At 37.6% G+C, this 20,213-nt stretch overlaps 1 protein-coding gene across 1 annotated transcript in view; it reads right to left on the bottom strand.

Moving 5' to 3' along the window:
* DNAH8 (dynein axonemal heavy chain 8) overlaps positions 1-20,213 on the bottom strand; it is a 330,443-nt gene that overhangs the window by 217,821 nt on the left and 92,409 nt on the right. Inside the window, exons 25-30 of the mRNA XM_078446877.2 lie at positions 19,155-19,261; positions 13,399-13,474; positions 12,037-12,229; positions 4,489-4,685; positions 3,787-3,913; positions 1,181-1,416 (exon numbers count right to left, since the gene is read on the bottom strand). Of these exons, the coding sequence (XP_078303003.2) occupies positions 1,181-1,416; positions 3,787-3,913; positions 4,489-4,685; positions 12,037-12,229; positions 13,399-13,474; positions 19,155-19,261 (936 nt within the window). The remainder of the gene's footprint in view (positions 1-1,180; positions 1,417-3,786; positions 3,914-4,488; positions 4,686-12,036; positions 12,230-13,398; positions 13,475-19,154; positions 19,262-20,213) is intronic.

Below are 20,213 nucleotides of genomic sequence, written 5' to 3'. Positions count from 1 at the left end.
GTTGTCTGCATCCTAATCTCCACAACCTATGACTATGTTACTTTACACGGCAAAAGGAAATTTGCAGATGTGATTATGTTTAAAAAACTTGAGATGGGCAGATTATGCTGGATAAACTGGGTGGGCCCCATGTAATCACAAAGGTCCATATAAGGGAAAGAGGGAGGCCAGAGAGTAGAATCAGAGATGTGAAGCTGAAGCAGGGGCAGGAGTGACACCACTGCTGGAAGGGGCTGTGAGCCAAGGAATAGAGGTGGCCTCTAGGAGCTAGAAAAGGCAAGGAATGGAATCCCCCCTCCCTAAGAGCCTCCAGAAAGAATACAGCTCTGCTGACATCTTGATTTTAGCCCCATAAAATCCATTTTCAGACTTAGGATCTGTAGAACTATAAAATAATACATTTATGTTGTTTTAAGCCATTAAGTTTATGGTAATTTGTTATAGCTGCAGTAGGAAACTAATACAGTACTCTACCCTAAAAATATTTCTGATCTTAGTTCCAACAGTTTACTATTGAGCCTAAGTGTACTGCTCCCACCATGCTGCCCTGAGTATGCCATTGATCAGGAGTGAGACCTGTATGTGGTTTCTAAAGAAAGCTAAAGATATTTGGGGAACTTGGCTACCATGTCAGGACTGATATGAAAGCACAAAACCACTCATTTCTGTAAAATGTTGGTGTTACCATAAAAAACTGAACACTGTCTAGACCAATTCAACATTATTAAATATCAGTATTCCTTTGTATACTGTTCACTGTTGATAATTGTCAAAATCCCTCCAACGACATCAAATCAGAAAGGAGAAAGAGGCAGACTATGCCATAAAATAGATGAAGTATGTTAACAGGATCAATTTTCGTGTGTGTGTGTGTGTATGTGTGTGTGTTTGTGTCTTCTTAAATTTTTTAATAATTTTTTAAATGTTTATTTATTTTTGAGACAGATAGGGAGACAGAGTGCGAGCAGGGGAGGGGCAGAGAGAGGGACACACAGGATCCAAAGCAGGCTCCATGCTTTGAGCTGTCAGCACAGAGTCTGATACAAGTCTCGAACTCACAAGCCACAAGATCATGACCTGAGCTGAAGTCAGACACTTAACCAACTGAGCCCCTCAGGTACCCCTCTCTCTTTTTTTGAAAAGCATCTCAAGAAAGAAAAAAAATGCAATCATTTCTTACTTCAATTGGTCCCAAAGTCATGTCCATTTGAATTTCATTATCACGGATACATGCTAAGGCTTCCATTGCAAATCTGACATCATCTAAATCACGGATAGGTCTAGATAACTTTTTCAAGTATTCATTGATGAATGCTATCATGTCTGACATTTTCTTTTTGTATTCTTCATTCAAATATCGACAGAGTAACATCTTCCATGCTTTAGCCTCAATTGATAAGGCCAATTTCATTGGCCCTGGAGAAGAGGAAAAAAGATCAGAATACAACTGACATACTGAAACTATTTACTTCATGTCTAATCTGAGCATACATCACTGTACTGCCCTATTTGATGATCACTAGAGACATGTGGTTACTGAACACTTGAAATGTAGTCTAAATTAAATGTGCTATAAAGTTACTACATTTTGAAGATGCAATTCCTCTCCCTATAGAGTATGTTAAGCTGTACATGAGAAGGACACTAGAGTCTATGGAGAGGAATTTTCGAAATTAGTTCTAGCACTGCCCAAGGTGAACTTTGCTCTGTTTCTGGTCATCCCGTTAGCAGCCCTCATTCAGTCCTCCATATTCTTCTAGGTAACCCCAAAAAGTGGAGTGTAATATATTCTTTTGTCTGCCAAACTTGTCCTCGTTTTCCCATTATTCCACTCTCTACCTCATCCACATATTAGAGAATGTGTATAACCTGACCTTGTACCTGGACCTGATTGTCCCAGTCAGTTCTGACCTTTTATCTGACATTCAGAATCCCTTTCTTGTTTGGAATGAGACTTGAGGGGGAACCATGTGGTCTGGGAAGCAGAAAAAGTCATGCACAGAGGGAAGAAGAAATGAGAGGCAGAGAGAGTGGATTTCCTCAGCTTCCTGTACTGTCCACGGTTCTGGTTCATACCTAAGGCCCAGTTGCCTCTTGGATTCTGGGATATAAGTTTTCTCATAAAAAAGCTCAGACAGGTTTCTGTTCCTTGAAAACAAAGCAGTTCTAAAGTCAACTCTATTTTAACAATCCTCACACATTCCTCTTTTCCTCTCTTCGTATCTCTCAAACCCCCAGCCCTGCCATGCTTGAAACATGATCGCTTCCCCTGCAATTCCCAACAGACTGAGAGGACTAGGGAGCTGAGGAGACAGCAGCCTGAAAAGAGACGCACAGTCAACCTGTGGGTTGAAGGTGTGAGATCTTATCTCATGAGGTCTGCACCTCATGGACCTCTCTTCTCCTTTTCCTCAGGCCCCAAGCATTCAGCCCTCCTTCCCCTTTCTTCAGAACTGTTGCCACCTATTCCATTTTTCAGTTTCCTTTCTCAAAAATCAAGCCACCAGCCAACTCTCACACTGCGCTAGAGTTGATTTGTGTATGAGGAATCACAGCACTAACCACTAAGAGAAAACAAATGGGAAGTTTAAATGATAGTAATAATAATAGGCAAATTAATTTTCCAAAAGTCTACAGTTCTTGGAATGATTGCCCCTGAGGTATAGTTTCTGGTTTCTAACTGAATATCCCCTCCAAGTGCTTGTGATTCTTCCCCAAATTAAATACCTTCTTGATAGATATAATAATAGCATTTAATATTTATTGAACTCAACTACTTGTCAAGTACTATGTCAAGTGTCTCATATAAAGTAGTTCATGAGGCGGGCACTGTCATTATCATCAGCAGAAGAGACGGCAGTCAAAGAGGTCAGGTAACCTTGATAGTCAAATTTGAGAGTCAGTTACACTTACTCCTTAAGGATAGACCTGCAAATCTACTTACAATGGATAGTTGTTGTAAAATAGGTCATTCAAATATCTCCTGAGAATAAAATCTTCTCACAAACTTCAAGCAAGATTGATTGTATCTCTGTAACCTTGGCAATAAGGAGCCACCACAACCCAGTTTTAAACCCAAATCGCAGACCAACAGACCTCAATTCCCATGCTTTTGCCAACCAATCAGCACCAGCCCCTCCCTTCTGAATGTCAACCAATCAGAAAGAACATATTCAATAAGCCCACCTCCGAGCACCAACCCATCAACAACAGTCTCACCTGAGTAAGCATCCTTCTACAGGTGATGTTAACCTATCTACACCCATAGTGCTTGAGCTCCATGCCGCCCAGACACCCTATATGAGATGGGGCAGTGTGCTCTGTGGAGAACACTGTGCCTGAGCAGCACAGCTCTCCCTTAGTCTTGTAGTCAGTAAAATTAGCTTGGGTTTTGTATTTCAGATATTGAATGGCTGTCTCATCATCCTGTGATATTCTAATCCCAAGTGGATTAGCTTCTCAGGAAACCTCAAACTGTCTGACTCCTTCCTATCTCATGTATACAACTCCCTCCTCATAGTAACCCCAAAAAGTGTTTCACGTGTAGTTTAGTTGTTTGCCAATTGAGGACTTGGGCAGTGTATTGATTGTATTAAGCCACCCTTGTATATTATGTACAAAGAATATATAATAATATATTATACAACATACATATTATATATAACATATATGCATGTATATATGTATACCATATATGTATATGAAAGGTAGCTTAGTAACTGCTTTCTACATAACGTAACATTTCATATGAAAATACAGACACTTTACATCACATTTTAAAAATACCTGTATGCAGTTCAAGTGCTCCTACAACAACAATAGGCTTCAACTCATCAATCTCCTGTTCAAAAGTAGCAAAGTGTAGAATTTCTGATCTGATTTCAGTCAGAGAGGGGTTGTTAGCCAAAAACTCCTGTAGTAAGGAAACAGGAAACAATGTTTTCTTTAACTTTTGGACAGTATAAATTTCACACTGCTTTTTCTCTTTTTTTTTTCTTTTTCTTTCTTTTTTTTTTTCCTTATATATTTTTCCATTTGCATGTCAGGCCAGTAGCTCAGTAAAGAGAGGGATGAACTGGAGTACCAGAAGATGAGGAGATGAGGCCAAGTGAGGGAATTTCATAGTCTACCACGAACAACTAACTGAGTTATTCATGTGTCCTTAAGTCTCTAACCAAAAATACAGTTGAATCTATGTAAGCGTGACACGCCCTTGAATACCCAGCCTCTGAATGTCTGGAACATAACTGGTACCCAACTGTTTACACAAATTAAACGAAACCTGCCTGAGCCTCATTACCCTCAGTTGCCTCAGAGTGTCACTGTGAGTACGGCACAAAATCCACTATGTTAGATGCTTGGCCTTTTCAGGTTCTTGACCTCTGCTCATGAGTTCCTGTCATCATTCTGATACTTTCCTGCTTCTCTCACACACGTTAGATATAAACAATTCAAACCCAAACCGCATCACAAGTAGCCAAAATACACCTTCACTTTCACGTCTCGGTCCTCTGTCCAGAGCATCTTGTACTTTTGAAAGTCCTGCAAGGCCTCATGAGCCACCTTCCGTAGAGAATTCACAGAGGAAGAAAGGAGGAGGACCAATTTGGAAATATCCTTGTGCTCCGCTACCCCTGGATAAAAATTCTTCAGCTTTCTTGCAGTAATTACTTCTTCCACAGACTCTGAAAACAGATGGTTTTATAGAGATAACTTCTATATGCAACTTCAAATATTATCAATTTTAATATTTACAGACTTCTTTCAAGCTGGATTTTCTTTTATTATTATTATTATTTAAATTCAAGTTAGTTGACATACAGTGTAGTCTTGGCTTCAGGAGTAGATTCCCGTGATTCATCACTTGCATATAACACCACCCAGTCCTCATCCCGAACAGTGCCCTCCTTAATGCCCATCACCCACTAAACCCATCCCCCCATCCAACACCCCTCCAGCAGCCCTCAGTTTGTTCTCTGTATTTATGAGTCTCCTATGGCTTGCCTAAACCACTGTGTCAGATTTTGAGGCCTAGATTTCTTTAATGTGGGAAAATTACTTTCAGAGAACAGAACTTAAAGACACTGATTAAACATCCCCACCCCACCACTGCATAAGTCCTTCAAGGAAAGAAAGGTCAAAAGAGCTACAATTGTTGCTCTATAGAACAGTATGGTGGTTAAAAGAGATGCACCATACTTATTACCCATATAACCTTTGGCCAGTTTTTTTTTAATATGAAATTTATTGTCAAATTGGTTTCCATACAACACCCAGTGCTCATCCCAACAGGTGCCCTCCTCAATGCCCATCACCCACTTTCCCCTCCCTCCCACCCCCCATCAACCTTCAGTTTATTCTCAGTTTTTAAGAGTCTCTTATGGTTTGCCTCGCTCCCTCTCTTTTTTTTCTCCTTCCTCTCCCCCATGGTCTTCTGTTAAGTGTCTCAGGATCCACGTAAGAGTGAAAACATATGGTACCTGTCTCTGTATGACTTATTTCACTTAGCATAACACTCTCCAGTTCCATCCACATTGCCACTAAAGGCCTTATTTCATTCTTTCTGATTGCCAAGTAGTATTCCATTGTATATATAAACCACAACTTCTTTATCCATTCATCAGTTGATGGACATTTAGGCTCTTTCCATAATTTGGCCATTGTTGAAAGTGCTGCTATAAACACTGGGGTACAAGTGTCCCTATGCATCAGCACTCCTGTATCCCTTGGGTAAATTCCTAGCAGTGCTATTGCGGGGTCATAGGGTAGATCTATTTTTAATTTTTTGAGGAACCTCCACACTTTTCCAGAGCAGCTGCAATCTTTCCAGTCTTCATGGAAATACTTGTGAGGATTAAATGAGACAATTTATGTTTGTCCTCAGCTCAGCATCCGGTATATAGAGATCATGCAATCACTATTAGCCACTACCATAAACATCTCTTGCCAAAATCTGATCATGTCACTGCCTTGATCAAAATTGTCAAGTATTCCCCATCAGACAGAGACTATACAAATACTTTTATTTGGTCCAAATAATGCCTTACTTTTTCAAAACAGTTGTGAACAATTAAAAATCATGATATTTCATGTGCAATTCCAGATTTTCAACTTCTCTTTTAAAAAGGTTTAATCTTGGGGCGCCTGAGTGTCTCAGTTGGTTAAGCGTCCGACTCTGGCTCAGGTCATGATCTCACGGTTCATGGGTTCGAGCCCCACATCAGGCTCTGTGCTGACAGCTCAGAGCCTGGAGCCTGCTTCTGATTCTGTGTCTCCCTCTCTGCCCGTCCCCTGCTCATGCTGTCTCTGTCTCTCAAAAATAAATATATGCAAAAAAAAATTAAAAAGGTTTAATCTGGGGGGTGCCTGGGGGGCTTGGTCAGTTGAGCATCTGACTTCAGCTCAGGTCATGATCTCACAATTTGTGGGTTCAAGCCCCACATTGGGCTCTATGCTGACATCTCAGAGCCTGAAGCCTGCTGTGGATTCTGTGTGTGCATGTGTGCGTGCGTGCATGTGTGTGTGTGTGTTTGTGTCTGCCCCTACCCCGCTCATGCTCCCTACCCCACTCATGCTCAGTCTCTCTCTGTCTCTCAAAAATGAATAAACGTTAAAAAAATTTTTTTAAAGATTTAATCTGGTAGTACAGGGTCCATGTTCCTGCATGGCAATAATTAGCTGAAGCTCAGAAGCATCTCTAAAAAGGACATCCCTGGTGAATTTGCCAGTCCCCTCGAAGACCACGTCACTCATTTGCTCTTTTGTTTTAATTTTAATCAAAATTAAAGCAAAAGAAAGTACACAGTATTTGGCTGAATTAACTAAGTAACTAATGTTGCATGTCCTGGTAGTTGTTTCCCTTTTATCGCACAGAAGCATCCCACTGTGTAGATATACCTCATTTTGTTTATCCATTGATCAGTTTTTAGACATCTGGTTTGCTAGCAATTTGAAGCTATTAACAAATAATGCAGCATAAACATTCACATCTTTACACAGACATATGATTTCATTTGTCTTGGATAAATTCCTAGGGGTGGAATTCCTGAGCCAAATGGTACAGGTATGTTCAACTTTTTAAGGACGTGCCAAACTGGTTCCAAAGTGGCTGTGCCTTTATATACATTCCCACCAGCGATGCCTTAAAGTTTCAGGCTCTTTATCAACAATTGGTATTGAAGATTATTAAAAATTTTTATCCATTCTAATAGGTGTGCTGTGGTAGATCATCATAGTTTTAATGTGTATTTCCCTAATACTAACGGAGTTGAGCTTCTTTTCATGTGTTTTTTAGCCATTCATGCATCTTCTTTGTTGAACTAATCTTCTGACCATTTGGGGAGGGAGATAGTCTTATTATTCAGTTTGAGTTTTTTATATATTCTGAATACGAGTACTTTATGCCAGATGTATGCATTGCAAATATTTTCTCCAAATATATGGCTTCCCTTTTTAATGTTTTGAATGGTGTCTTTTGAAGAGCGACCATTTTTACTTTGACTGAAGTCCAGTTTGTCCATTCTCCTTGTCATGATCATGTTTTTGCTGTCATACCTGAGAAATTTTTATATAACCCCAAATCACTAATTTCTTAAAATTTTTAAATTTCTTTCTAAAGAAATTTTTATAGCTTTAGTCCTTGTATAATTGACTTTGAGTTAATTCGTTTGCATGGTTTAAGAGTCCAACTTCATTTTTTTTTTTGCATATGTATATCTAATTGTTCCAGCACTGTGTGTTGAAGAGACAATCACTTGCCCCATTTTTTTACTTCATATCCTTTCAGAAAGTCAGCTGACTCTAAAGTTTATTTCTGGATTGCCTAGTCTGTCCCACTGATCTACATGCCTATCTTTAGGCCAATACTGCACGGCTTTGATTATTATAACTCTGTAGTATGTTTTGAAATCAAGTATTCCAGCTCTATTATCCTTTTTCAAACTAATTTTGGCTATTATAGTTCCTCGCATTTCCCTATTTCTTATTCAAATTTTAGGATCAACTCAATTTCTGCAAAACAGCTTTCTAAATTTTGATAGAAAGTCCACCAAATCTATAGATCAATTTGGTAGAATGGCTATCTTAGCAGTAGTGAGTCTTCCTCCAATCCATGAACATGGTGTTACCTTTCAGCAATGTTTTGTAGCTTCCGATGTACAGGCCCCTACACTTCTTCAGTTAAATTTATTCTCTACGATAGTATTATGAATGAAATTGTCTTCTTAATTTCATTTTCAGATTGTTTATTCCAAGTAGTTAGAAACACAATTGCGCTTTGTATGTCGATCTTATATCCTGCATACTTGCTGAACTCATTTATTAATTCTAACAGTTTTGTATGTGCATGTATTCCTGAGGATGTTTTTACATACAAGATAATGTTATATGTTAAATAAAGTCAGTTTTGCTTCTTCCTTTCTAATCTGTATATCTTTAATTTCTTATTAAATCCACGGGATTGAATCTCCAGTATAATGTTGAATAGATGTAGGGAAAGCCAGCTTTCTTAACTTGCTCCTGATCTTAGGGGGAAATAATTTAGTCTTTCACCATTAAGTATGATGTTGGCTCTAAGTTTTTCATAGCTGCCCTTTATCAGGTTGAAGAAGTTCAATTCTATCCCCACACTTTTAAGTTTAACATGAAAGAGGTAGATTTTGACAAATTCTTTCTCTGTGTCTACTGAGGTAATCATGTGATTTTGTCCTTTATTCTATTAACAGGATGTATTTTCTAAAAATCTTGTATTTCTGGGATAAACCTCTTTTGGTTATAATATAGCCTCCTTTTTATGTGTTTCTGAATTCAATTTGCTAACATTTGGGTAAGGGTTCCAGCATTGTCATTAAAAGTAAGGATCCTTTAAAGAATGTTTTTAAATATAAAGAAGTCAAATTTAAACATATTTTCTTCTGTAGTTTGAGCTTTGTAGGTCTCGAGAATTTTTCCCTACCCTAATGTCATAAATATATGGTGTTATGTTTGACTCCAACAGTGTAATAGAATACGTATATTTTTAACAGTGTTATAGAATATAGAATAATGGATATGAATTTAAGATACTTTTATGGTTTATTGTTTGTTTATTTTGAGAGAGAGAGACAGAGCAAGCATGAGTGAGGGAAGGGCAGAGAGAGACACAGAGAGAAAGAGAGAGAATCCCAAGCAGGCTTCCCATTGCCAGCACAGAGCCCACATGGGCCTCTACCCCATGAACCATGAGATCATGACTTGAGCTGAAATCAAGAATTGGACACTTAACCAACTGAGCTCCCCAGGCACCCCTTGAGATACTTTTGTGATGTAATTTAAGTTTTTCCATATGGATAAAAGTTCCTAGTATCATTTATTAAATAAATAGCACATTCTTTCCCCCCTGATTTGTAAGTCTACCTGTGTTATATATCTAATTTTCATAAATATGAGTGTTCCTGCACCCTCTGTCCCATTTCATTAATCTATTCTCTATCCTTGGACCATTAAGAAATTGTCGTAATTAGTCTGGCTTAATAATACTTCTTTCTATGTGGCAGGACAGGACCCCTACCCTGTTTTTCTTCATAAATATTTTGAGCTATTTTTGGCTTTTGCACTTCCACATAATTTTGCAAAAGTAATTAAAATTAATTTGACAAATTATAGAAAAAGTTCTGTTGTGATTTCATTGGAATTGTACTGAATTTGCAAATTAAAAAATTGAGTTCTTCAGGTTGTAGGTTTATTCCTATCTTCCATTATGCTATTCAATAATAATTATTTTCTCCAAAAATGCTGTGCAAATATTTTTTACATTTATTTATTAAGTACCTTATGGTTTTGTGGCTATTGAAAAACTATTTTTTTCTATTACATTCTGTCCAGCTTTATTGAGATATAATTGGCATATAATGCTATTACATTCTAGTTGAATTATTAGCCATTGTAGAAACACTTTTGTGTGTTGGTCTCTTACACAAAAACATTACTGAACCTATTAGTTCTAATAGTCATTTCTAGATTTGTTGGATGATCTTTAGATAAGGACAATCTTAATCTTCCTTTCCAATTATCTCTTTTTATCATCTGATTGCTCCAATAAAATATTGAATGAAAGTAATGATAGCAGGCTTCCTTGTTTATTCTTCAGTTTAAATGGGAATAAATGCTTCTAAATTTTTCCACAGACATCATTAGCATAAAATCTTTCATATTCCTAGTGTGATAAAAGGATGTGTATGGGTGACTAAAATATATCATATATATAGAAGCATATAAGACAGTAGTTAAAGAAGAACGTGACATATATAAAACATGTATTAAATAAGAAGAAAAATTATTTCAATTTTTTCTCAGCACCTAGGTTAAGGAGAGAATGGTGACAATATATCAGTTGTCCTCTCTAGGTCCTCTAAAATTACATATTCCTTCCTTACTCCCAGAGGTAACCGGGATCCCGAATTTTCTTTGAAGAGAAACCAACATTGTTATCTCTAAACAATATATTGTTGAATTTTTTTTAACGGAGTACTAAACACAAACCTAGTTGTAAAGGCAAGAATGTTAATTGCCCATGTTAAAAAAGGTTCTCAGAAAATAAGAAGCTGGACAGTTTGAATCTAGTCTGGCTTCAGCTTTCCTCCAAATCTACAAAAGCCCTTTGTGGGGAAGCCATGGGGGATGATCACAGGTGAGTCTATTGCTTATGATCTGGAAAATACAGGTCTCATCGTAATCAGGACATCTGGCAGGGCTGTGTTTATGAGCCATGTAATGGAATCCAGCAGGGACATGGCCAGGACAGTGGCCTAATCTTTTTCCTTTAGACCACAATTCCCTCCCTCTAGTTCCCAGTAGCAGGTCAAAGCAGAACACTTCCAAAGAACGAAATGAGTCTCCTCAGCTGACCTAGGTTAATGAAAGTAGATTGGCAACTTCATCAGCACATGTGAAAACAAGCAAAATTTAAGGTACAGCATGGCATGGTGCCCACAGATAATACTAATGTATACTCAAATTTTGCTAAGAGAGTAAATTTCAAATCTTCTTACCATACACATACACATAAAAAAATGGTAACTGTAGGAGGTGATGGACATATTAATTGTCTTGATTGTGGTAATCATTTCACAATGTACACATATATCAAAAAAATCACACCATATACCCTAAATATATGCAATTTTTACTTATCAAAAATAGTTTGGCTTTCTACAGAAGAAAGTGTCCAAAAATGTCCACGGAACTTCGGGTCAGTGTCATATCACACCCATGATTACTTAAGGGAATAGCTTATATGTACTTCAGGTACAAGGAACATACGACCCAGAACTTCTAAGCACCATGTTTTGGCAAACTAAATTCATTGGTCCAACTACAATGCAGAAAGTAGAATTCGTACTAAGCCTAGTTGTAATTTTCCTCTGAATCTAAGATTACGATAGTGGAACAATGATAAAAATCTTTGTTCCCTATGTCCAAACATAGATGGAAATGTCTGTATGTTATGTTTATGATGGAAGATGGAGAACACTCATTTTTTTACGTTTAAAGCAAAATTTACAAATAAGCATGATAAAAATGACAGCCACAAACAAGAATGGGATCTTGTCATTTGCAACGACATGGATGGATCTAGAGAGTATAATGCTAAGTGAAACAAGCCAGTCAGAAAAAGACAAATAAAATATGATTTCATTCATACGTGGAATTTAGGAAACAAAGCAAACAAACAGAAAAAAAGAGACAAACCAAGGAACAGACTCTTAACTATAAAGAACAAACAGATGGTTACCAGAGAGGAGGTGGGTTAAGGGCTGGGTGAAATAGGTGAAGGGGATTAAGAGTACCCTTACCTTGATGAACACTGGGTGATATATGGAATTGTGGAATCACTATACTGTACACCTGAAACTAATGTAATACTGTATGTTAACTGCACTGGAATTATAGTTTTTAAAATCTATATGCTGTCATACCCAGGAACAATCATAAAGATGATTTACTAGTTGTTATAATTCTAAGATTCTATTCATTGGAGATGTGCTTTAATACTCTTACTCTCTTCCTTCTTTGCTGGTTTTGTTGTGTTTAAATGCATCAGGTCAGTAGTACGGCTGGGACTGGTGACGACAGGCTTAACTTGACGGGTCGGCTGTTGCCCCCAGTGAGCCACTCCTCTGCTGACTTCCAGGGTTAGCTGGATCATACGGTTAATGGCTTGTTGAATGTCATCCAAACTAGGAACCATTACCTATGGAGAGAATAAATGAATTCCTGGTACTGGCAGCACATGCCATCCATCCCTCTGTTTCTCACCAGCCCATCCCCCACTGGGTGGGACAGCCTCAGCTGGCCCAGTGGAAGGCTGCTTTGAGGAGAGGGATATTAGAGGAGGGTAGACTGTGGACTTTCTCTATCCTGAAGTTTTCCCATTCTATCATTTCCCGCAGGCTAAAAGGTCAGGCATAGTACTTGTCATACTTTCCCCATGAGGGCGGCCGGATGTGGCCAAAAATGGTGGACTGTGTGTTGGATACCAATGAAGCAAAATGATTGAAGAAGCTATACTGCCAACGTTCCGACCTCAGTTCTTTGAAATGTGCCAAACAGGCAAAGAAGCTGTCCTCCAGGAGGCCAAGCTGTGTAGATGTAGATGGCGACAGATGAGTCACAGATCGTTCCTGCCTGGCCTTATCCTATGGTTCATCACAGAATGCACCTCAATCATCCTGTGTGACTCGGAGTTCCAGATGCCAGTTGGCAGCTGAGACATGAGACGGTGGTAAAAATAAGTGTCGGGAGAAGGCACAGGGTCCATGTGCTCAGGGCATAGGCTCTTTCTTTCTATCCTGCCATTTTGGGTTACCTTACAGCTGTGTGTTTGCTGTCGGGATGTGGACTTCTGAGATGGACTATTTAGATAATTTAATGCTTGAAGAAAGAAAAAGCAAGAATGCTTTTCAAGTACTTGCTAACTGATGGCTGAACAGAGATGCTTAACTCATCTCTTACACCATCCTTCAATACACCATGAACTGCGCAGAGTAATTATTTTATAATGGATAAAAATCACATTCTGATTTTTGTTAAATATTCGGGTAAAACCAAAAAATACATAGCGGGTACCTGGGTGGCTCAGTCAGTTAAGTGTCTGACTCTTGATTTCGTCTCAAGTCATCATCTCACAGTCCGTGAGATTGAACCCTGTGTCAGCGCAAAGCCTGCTTAGAATTCTCTCTCTCCCTCTCTCTCTGTCCCTCCCTCGCTCGCCCTCTCTCTCTCTCAAATATAAATAAATAAACATTTAAAAAATATGTAGAACTGAGAGGTTATTCTAAATGAAAGTTCAGTGGTAGTCCTATATTTCTTTAAAAGTTACCAGAATATCATTATATTAACTTGAATATTAATTATACTTACCACATTCGGAATCGCAAGATGCACTTCAGTTTTTATGAAGGAAATAACATCTTCTGATCGCCTTCGTCCATATTGGCTATAATAAGATACACATTGAACTTATAAAACCTAACCTAAAGTTTCATAAATAGCTTGATTATGCTACCATTTTCAATCCTAAAAATAAAGACCATTTTCAAAATACCAAATTACATGGAGAAAGTTATTTATAATGAAACCATAAATTTCAGAGAACTAAGAAAACACGTTAATGTTATTTGAAGTAAAATATTAGTCTCCTATACATTTTCTAGTATTTTAATGTTGCTCTCTCTCTCAGTAATAACCATTTAATAACGTTTACTAAAAGCACTGCCTGTTCCCAGCCTTGTAACAGATGCCAGACAAGATCACCAACAAAAAGCATATACCTTCCTATACTTTCATATATACACTTTTTTGCAAGATTACACAGGAGGTTTCTGGTCAAAGCCTTCCAAAAACTGCTTTTGTAAACAACATACTCATGCTCAGGCAGAAGTACAGACATACAGACACACAAGTGCAAGTAATGAAGAACACACATCAGAGCTATAAATTGGTGATCTCCCTCCGCCTTGACCTCTGTCCCCACCCTAGACAAAATTATAATAAATGTCTCATTGCTCTCCACAGCAGGAAATGCTGTCATTACTGAAAAACTACACCTTCCTTTATAAAGATGGGGGGGGGGGGTGCGGGGTAGAAATCATAAGTAACACAAAGCTTCCACAGTTCAATGTGAAGACCCAACATTACATATTATTAGAAGGAACTCTTCGAACCAAAGCAAGCAAACAAAGGGAAAAAGACCTTTAATTCATAATCCCGTTCTGAAATCCAAGATGCAAAAATAAAACAAGTCTAAACTGTATTTAAAAGAGCACAATCTGAGAACAAGAAGGAGTTTTATAAAGTATAAACAAACAGCTGAAGTGACAGAGGCAGTGAACAGCACACTAGATCATTCAGTAACTTATTTGACAAACTAGAGATTAAAGAATTCTCCAAAATTTCAGGTGCAAAATACAGAGACAGATATTACTTAAAGAAAAGGCAAGGAAAGATTAGGGAAAAGTAATGTTTATTGACTGCTTAATGTATGCCAGGCACTTTTCCAAGCACTTTCCATGAATCCACACATTTCATGCTCACATTAACTATGTGAGGCAGATCTTGTGATTATTATTTGCATTTTACAGATGAAGAAACCAAGGTAGGGAGAAGCTGAGTAACTTACGGAGGGTCACTCAGCCGAGAGACACTTTACTACCTAGATCCAGCACATGAATCTTACATATGGTTGATTAAAGCACAGCCCTTCTCTCATCTTCAGAAGAGACTTGTTTTATCATATTGAAAAGAGTCCTGTGCGCCTGACAGGATTAATGGGAAAAATTATCTACACAAAAACATACAATTTGTGAATTTCCAGAATAACAGGAGAAATCCTATAAGCTCAAAACAACAGGGTGTTATTTAGAAAATTGGATTAACAGCAGAACCCTCATCTGAAAGTGGGAACAAAAGAAGCCAATAAAACAATATTTACAGAGTGTGAGAGAAAGAGATTGTGATCCAAGCTGACCTAACCAGCATTCATGTGTTAGGGTAAGAAAAAGACATTTTTTTTTTTTTTAAACTTTTATTTATTTTTGAGACAGAGAGAGACAGAGCATGAACGGGGGAGGGGCAGAGAGAGAGGGAGACACAGAATCAGAAGCAGGCTCCAGGCTCCGAGCCATCAGCCCAGAGCCCGACGTGGGGCTCGAACTCGCGAGCCGCGAGATGGTGACCCGAGCTGAAGTCGGACGCTCAACCGACTGAGCCACCCAGGCGCCCCAGAAAAAGACATTTTAGACAAAGGAGGAGGTTGCAGTATCATGCTCATGTGTATCTTTTCAAAAATGACTTAATGCTATAGGACTTATACGTCAACGTGGCATAGCAAGTTCAGACTTCAAAACCACTCTTTGTGCCAAATATGTAACAATCATGGATAGAAAATATAGGACATGAAGATACTCAAATGCAAGGTTAGCACGTCCATGAATCAGAAATGGGTCAGAAACACATAAACAGCGTGGCCAGGAGTCTGGTCAGGAATTAGGCAGTGACAGTGGAAGGTTGGCTCCTGTGGACTCTGAGGCACTGAAAGCACTCCACGTGAGATAGGGCCTCAGCCAGGCCTGCTACTCAAAGCCAGAAGCTAAGGTAATCCTCCTCCACTTGTAAAGAGGCAAAGCAAAAACAAAGCATAGTCCATCAACGTACTGTCTGCAGCTATAACATCTCCAGAAGATATGGGCCTGGGGTGATGAAACAAATCCATAGCATCCCCAGGAAGCAGTTAAGTCAGGTCAATTGTGTACTCCCTGGCTGAACCTGCCATATGCCCCGTATCTCTTCAGTGGGCAGATATCATGAACAAATAAGACTCGGGTCTATATCAAGGTCCCCAGGATCATGGGAGACAAAAGTAAAACTCCTATATAGGGAGGCAGGGTGGGAGAGAGAAACATAACACACACACACACACACACACACACACACACACCTTTCATTCAGTGAAGTTCTATAAACTAAAATCCCAATAGGCATGAATAAGTTTTACAGTAAGAAAGAGAATGAAAGGAATTAATAATTGAAACAAAAACACACTCCAGATAAAATCAATGTATAGAAGTAGAACAAACTCTAAAATAAGTAAATTGATAATATTCAAAGAGATAAATGAAAGTTATTTTCTCCCAACATAATAAGTTACTAAACTAGAAATAAAGAAATAATACAATACCTGGAAAATAAGAAAAAGTATTAGTTGAAATATTTAAGATGAGAGAGATGAGATCTTTAGACTAGAAAGAGAGATACTTGCTCATAACGTATCCCAGAAAGGCAAAAAGACAAAATATATGACAGAGTAGTTAGGAGACAGGGAGGACAGACTGAAAGCCCTAAGATTTAAGATGACTGCATGTCCATTGTTCCCAGAACAGTTACGGGTTAAATCTGCCCTGACACTTCATCTGGGTAGTGCCCCTACACTTGAAACAGTATCCTGTTTGGAACAATAGATCATGCGGTCAACCTATTCAACATTCAACTACTTAAAGTTCCGTAAGAAGGGAAAGAAAGGAATTTCCCAGAAGGAACAACTGAAAAGGAAATTGCTGAGGATTTTCCAGGATTAAGGAATGCCAGACACCTTGAAATAGAAAGTGCACTCTGAGAACAAAGCAGGATGAAATAAAGACAAATCCACACAAAGAAAGAAAACTGAAGAACATCAAGGATAAAAAACAATCTTTAGTTAGACTTAGTGCAGACTTCTCATCACGCACATTATAAGTCAGAAAAAAATGAAATACATTCAAAGTGCTGAGAGACAAACAAAAACTTTTTATCCACCTAAACTGTCATGGAATTGTGAGAGCAAAAAAGGCATTTCTCAGACTTAAAATAATACCCCTCATATACCCTGACTAAGGAACCAGTGGGATATAAGAAATACACAAGAATCTGGAGGTGTTTTACAATATGCCAGTAAATAAATTATTTTTACGTGTTCAAAAAAAGGCAAAACTAAAACATCAAGCAGCAATAATGAGGTAGATACTGTTCAGTGAGTAAATCATGCCAAGGCCCTTGTAGTGAGAAATAAGACTAGAAAACTGAAAAACCATAGACAGTACTTCTTTTTTTTTTTTTTTTACCTGGAGCAAAATACATGTATTCTCAATTTAAGGGTAACTACTTAAATAACTGAAGTATAGTAAAGAAAATAAAAGGAAAATATGATCCAACCCAAAAATAACAGATAATGAAACGAACCAAAGAAAACAGACACTAAAAAGAAGACACAAAAGGAAATGTCATAAGTGTAACTATATCAAAAAATTACAATGAATATAAACAAATTAAACTCTACTAAAAGGCAGAGATAATCAGATTGAATTTAAAAATCAGGTATATGATGCTTTTAAGAAATAAAACAAAAAATTGCACAGTAAGGTTTGAATAGAGGGCTAAAAGTGATATACCAAAAAAGCTGGTAAGGTAAAATTAATGACAGACTAAAAAGAATTAGAGGAATTAGAATTAATATGCATAAAGAAATAAAATAAAAATAAAAGATAAGGTGCTTTAAGCAAATTTAACTAACATAAATGCACCTAACAGCATAGCCTTAAAACACATAAAACAAGAACTGAACAAAACAGAAGGAAAATTTGTCAAGTTCACAATCATGTTGGGAGATTGTAACAGTGTGATTAAATTAAAATTCAGCCATGATTAGCCAATGAATAAATCTAACAAAAATGTGCAAGACTTTTACACGGAGAATTATATAATTTCATTAAGAAATAGTAAAGAAGACTTAAATGGAGAGGTAATCATGATTCTGGATGGAAGACTCAATATTATAAGGATGCTAATTCTCTCCAAATTGATCTATAGATGCAATGTAATTTAATCCTCTCAAAGAAAAAAGTTAATTTTTCAACAACTTTTGTTTGGTTAACTTACAATTATGGGAAAAAATACATTGGCCTCCTACCTCACAGAATCACAAAAATCAATATCATGTGGATTAAATCCCTAAACATAGAAGACAAAAGTATAAAATTTTAGAAGACGTCATGAGGTAAGGAAAGATTTCTTTTAAAAGACATAAAAATCACAAGGAAAGGATCAATGAATTTTAATGTTTCCAAGAAAATATTGATAAACATGAATACTTTAAACTCAGCAGAAGATACCATAAAGAGAATGAAATGACAGGTACAACTGGGAGAAGATATCTGCTATATTATCATCAACAAAGTAATATATTGAGAACTTCCATAAATAAGTCCAATCCAATAGAAAAAAACTGGCAAAAAATAAAGAAATGAAGGAAGGAAAGAAGCCAAGCCTAGTCAAGACAAGACATGACAAAAGAAAAAAAGGAAACTTCAAGGAAAAGAAGGCACAAATGGCTCACAGCCATGAAAATATGTTCAATCTCATCAGTATCCAAGAAAATGATTATTTAAGTCCTAGTGAGATGAGATTTCACGCCCCATTCTTGGCAAGAATTTTCTAATTGAAAAATACCAACTGTCTGCAAGGATGAGGAGCCATGGGGACTCTCAGGCTGGGCACTGCATGGTTAAATGAGCTATTCACATACCCCATGGCCCAACTATTCCATTCTTAACAAGTGTAGCAAGAGACAGGTATGAAAATATTTACATTGGCTTTATTCAGAATATTTCAAGCTGGAAACTACCCAAATGACCATCACCAGGAGAATAAACAGATTGTGTATACTCCAAGTATACCTATGTGAAAATAAATTATATTAACATAGATGAATCACAAAAACATCACACTGACAACAGCATAAATACAGGCAAAATTAAATACTTTGATTAGGGATACAAACTTGGGAAACTATAAGGAAAACCAAGACAATAATAAGTATGAAGTTCAGAATAGTGGTTACTACATTTGGGTGAGCAGAGAAAGGACTGATAAGGGGAATGCTGGTGTTCAATGTTCTTTGTCTTGGCCTGGATGTTAGGAACATGACTGTTCATTTGATCACTATTCTTACAGTATTACACATATATTTTAATATAGTCTTTTCATAAATGTTATATTTTTAAATTTAAATTTATCAAAATAAGAGGTAATATTAGCATTATGTTATGATAGCATTACCAGACTTATTTAGCATATTTTCAACTTGCCTTGAAACAAATATTCTTCTTTTCATTGTGTCCAAAGATAACCGTGTAGCTTTTTGAAGACTGTCTAGCAATTGATGAGAGAAAAAAGCATAGACCTCTTTACATTCCTGTAACAAGAAATCATATTAAAAGTTGGTTTCAGGGCACCTGGGTGGCTCAGTTGGTTAAGCATCTGACTCTTGATTTCAGCTCAGGTCAGGATCTCACAGTTTGTGGGATTGAGCCGCATGTCAGGCTCTGTGCTGAGACCACAGAGCTTGGAATTCTCTCTCTCCCTCTCTCTCTGCCCCTCCCCTGCTCACATGCTCTCTCTCTCTCTCTCCCTCTCTCAAAATAAATAAATAAACTTAAAAAATAAAGTTGGGGTCAAGATGATGGCATGGCAAGATCAACTTCCCCAACATGGTATCACAGCAGTCATAGCCATGTCCTACAGCCAGACTGAGTGACAAGTCTACCCACCACTGTGCCACAATCACAGCCCTGCCACAACAGAAGGGCACACAGAGCACACATAAGAGACACCCCTTGAGTGTCTGGCTCTGGTGATGGGAGGAGACTGAAATTCTGGGGACAAGTCCACTCCTTTAAGACTGTGAGATGCAGATGAATAATCTGATACATAGAAACAAACACAAGAGACTTAGGCAAAATGAGGAGATAGAGGAATATGTTCCAAACAAAAGAACAAGAAAAAAACTTCAGAAAAAGAACTAAATGAAAGAGAGATAAGCAATCTACTTGATAAAAAGTGCAATAGTCATAAAGTAAACAGTCATAAAGTAACAGTCATAAAGATGAAAGTAACAGTCATAAAGATGCTCACCAACCTTGGGAGAAGAATGGATGAACACAATGAAAACTTCAACAAAAAGAGAAAATAAAAGAAAGTACCAAAGAGAAGTTATAACTGAACTGAAAAATACACTAGAGGGGTTCAACAGCAGACTGGATGAAGTAGAAGAACAGATCAGTGAGCTGGAAGAAAAGCAGTGGAACTCACCCAAAGCAGCAAAATGAAAACAGAATTAAGAAAAATCAAACTATCATGAGGGACCT

Source organism: Panthera onca, chromosome B2 (genome assembly GCF_046562875.1).
Source record: "Panthera onca isolate mPanOnc1 chromosome B2, mPanOnc1 haplotype 2, whole genome shotgun sequence".
NCBI classification, from domain to species: Eukaryota; Metazoa; Chordata; class Mammalia; order Carnivora; family Felidae; genus Panthera; species Panthera onca.
This window is presented reverse-complemented; position numbering and strand designations above follow the sequence as displayed.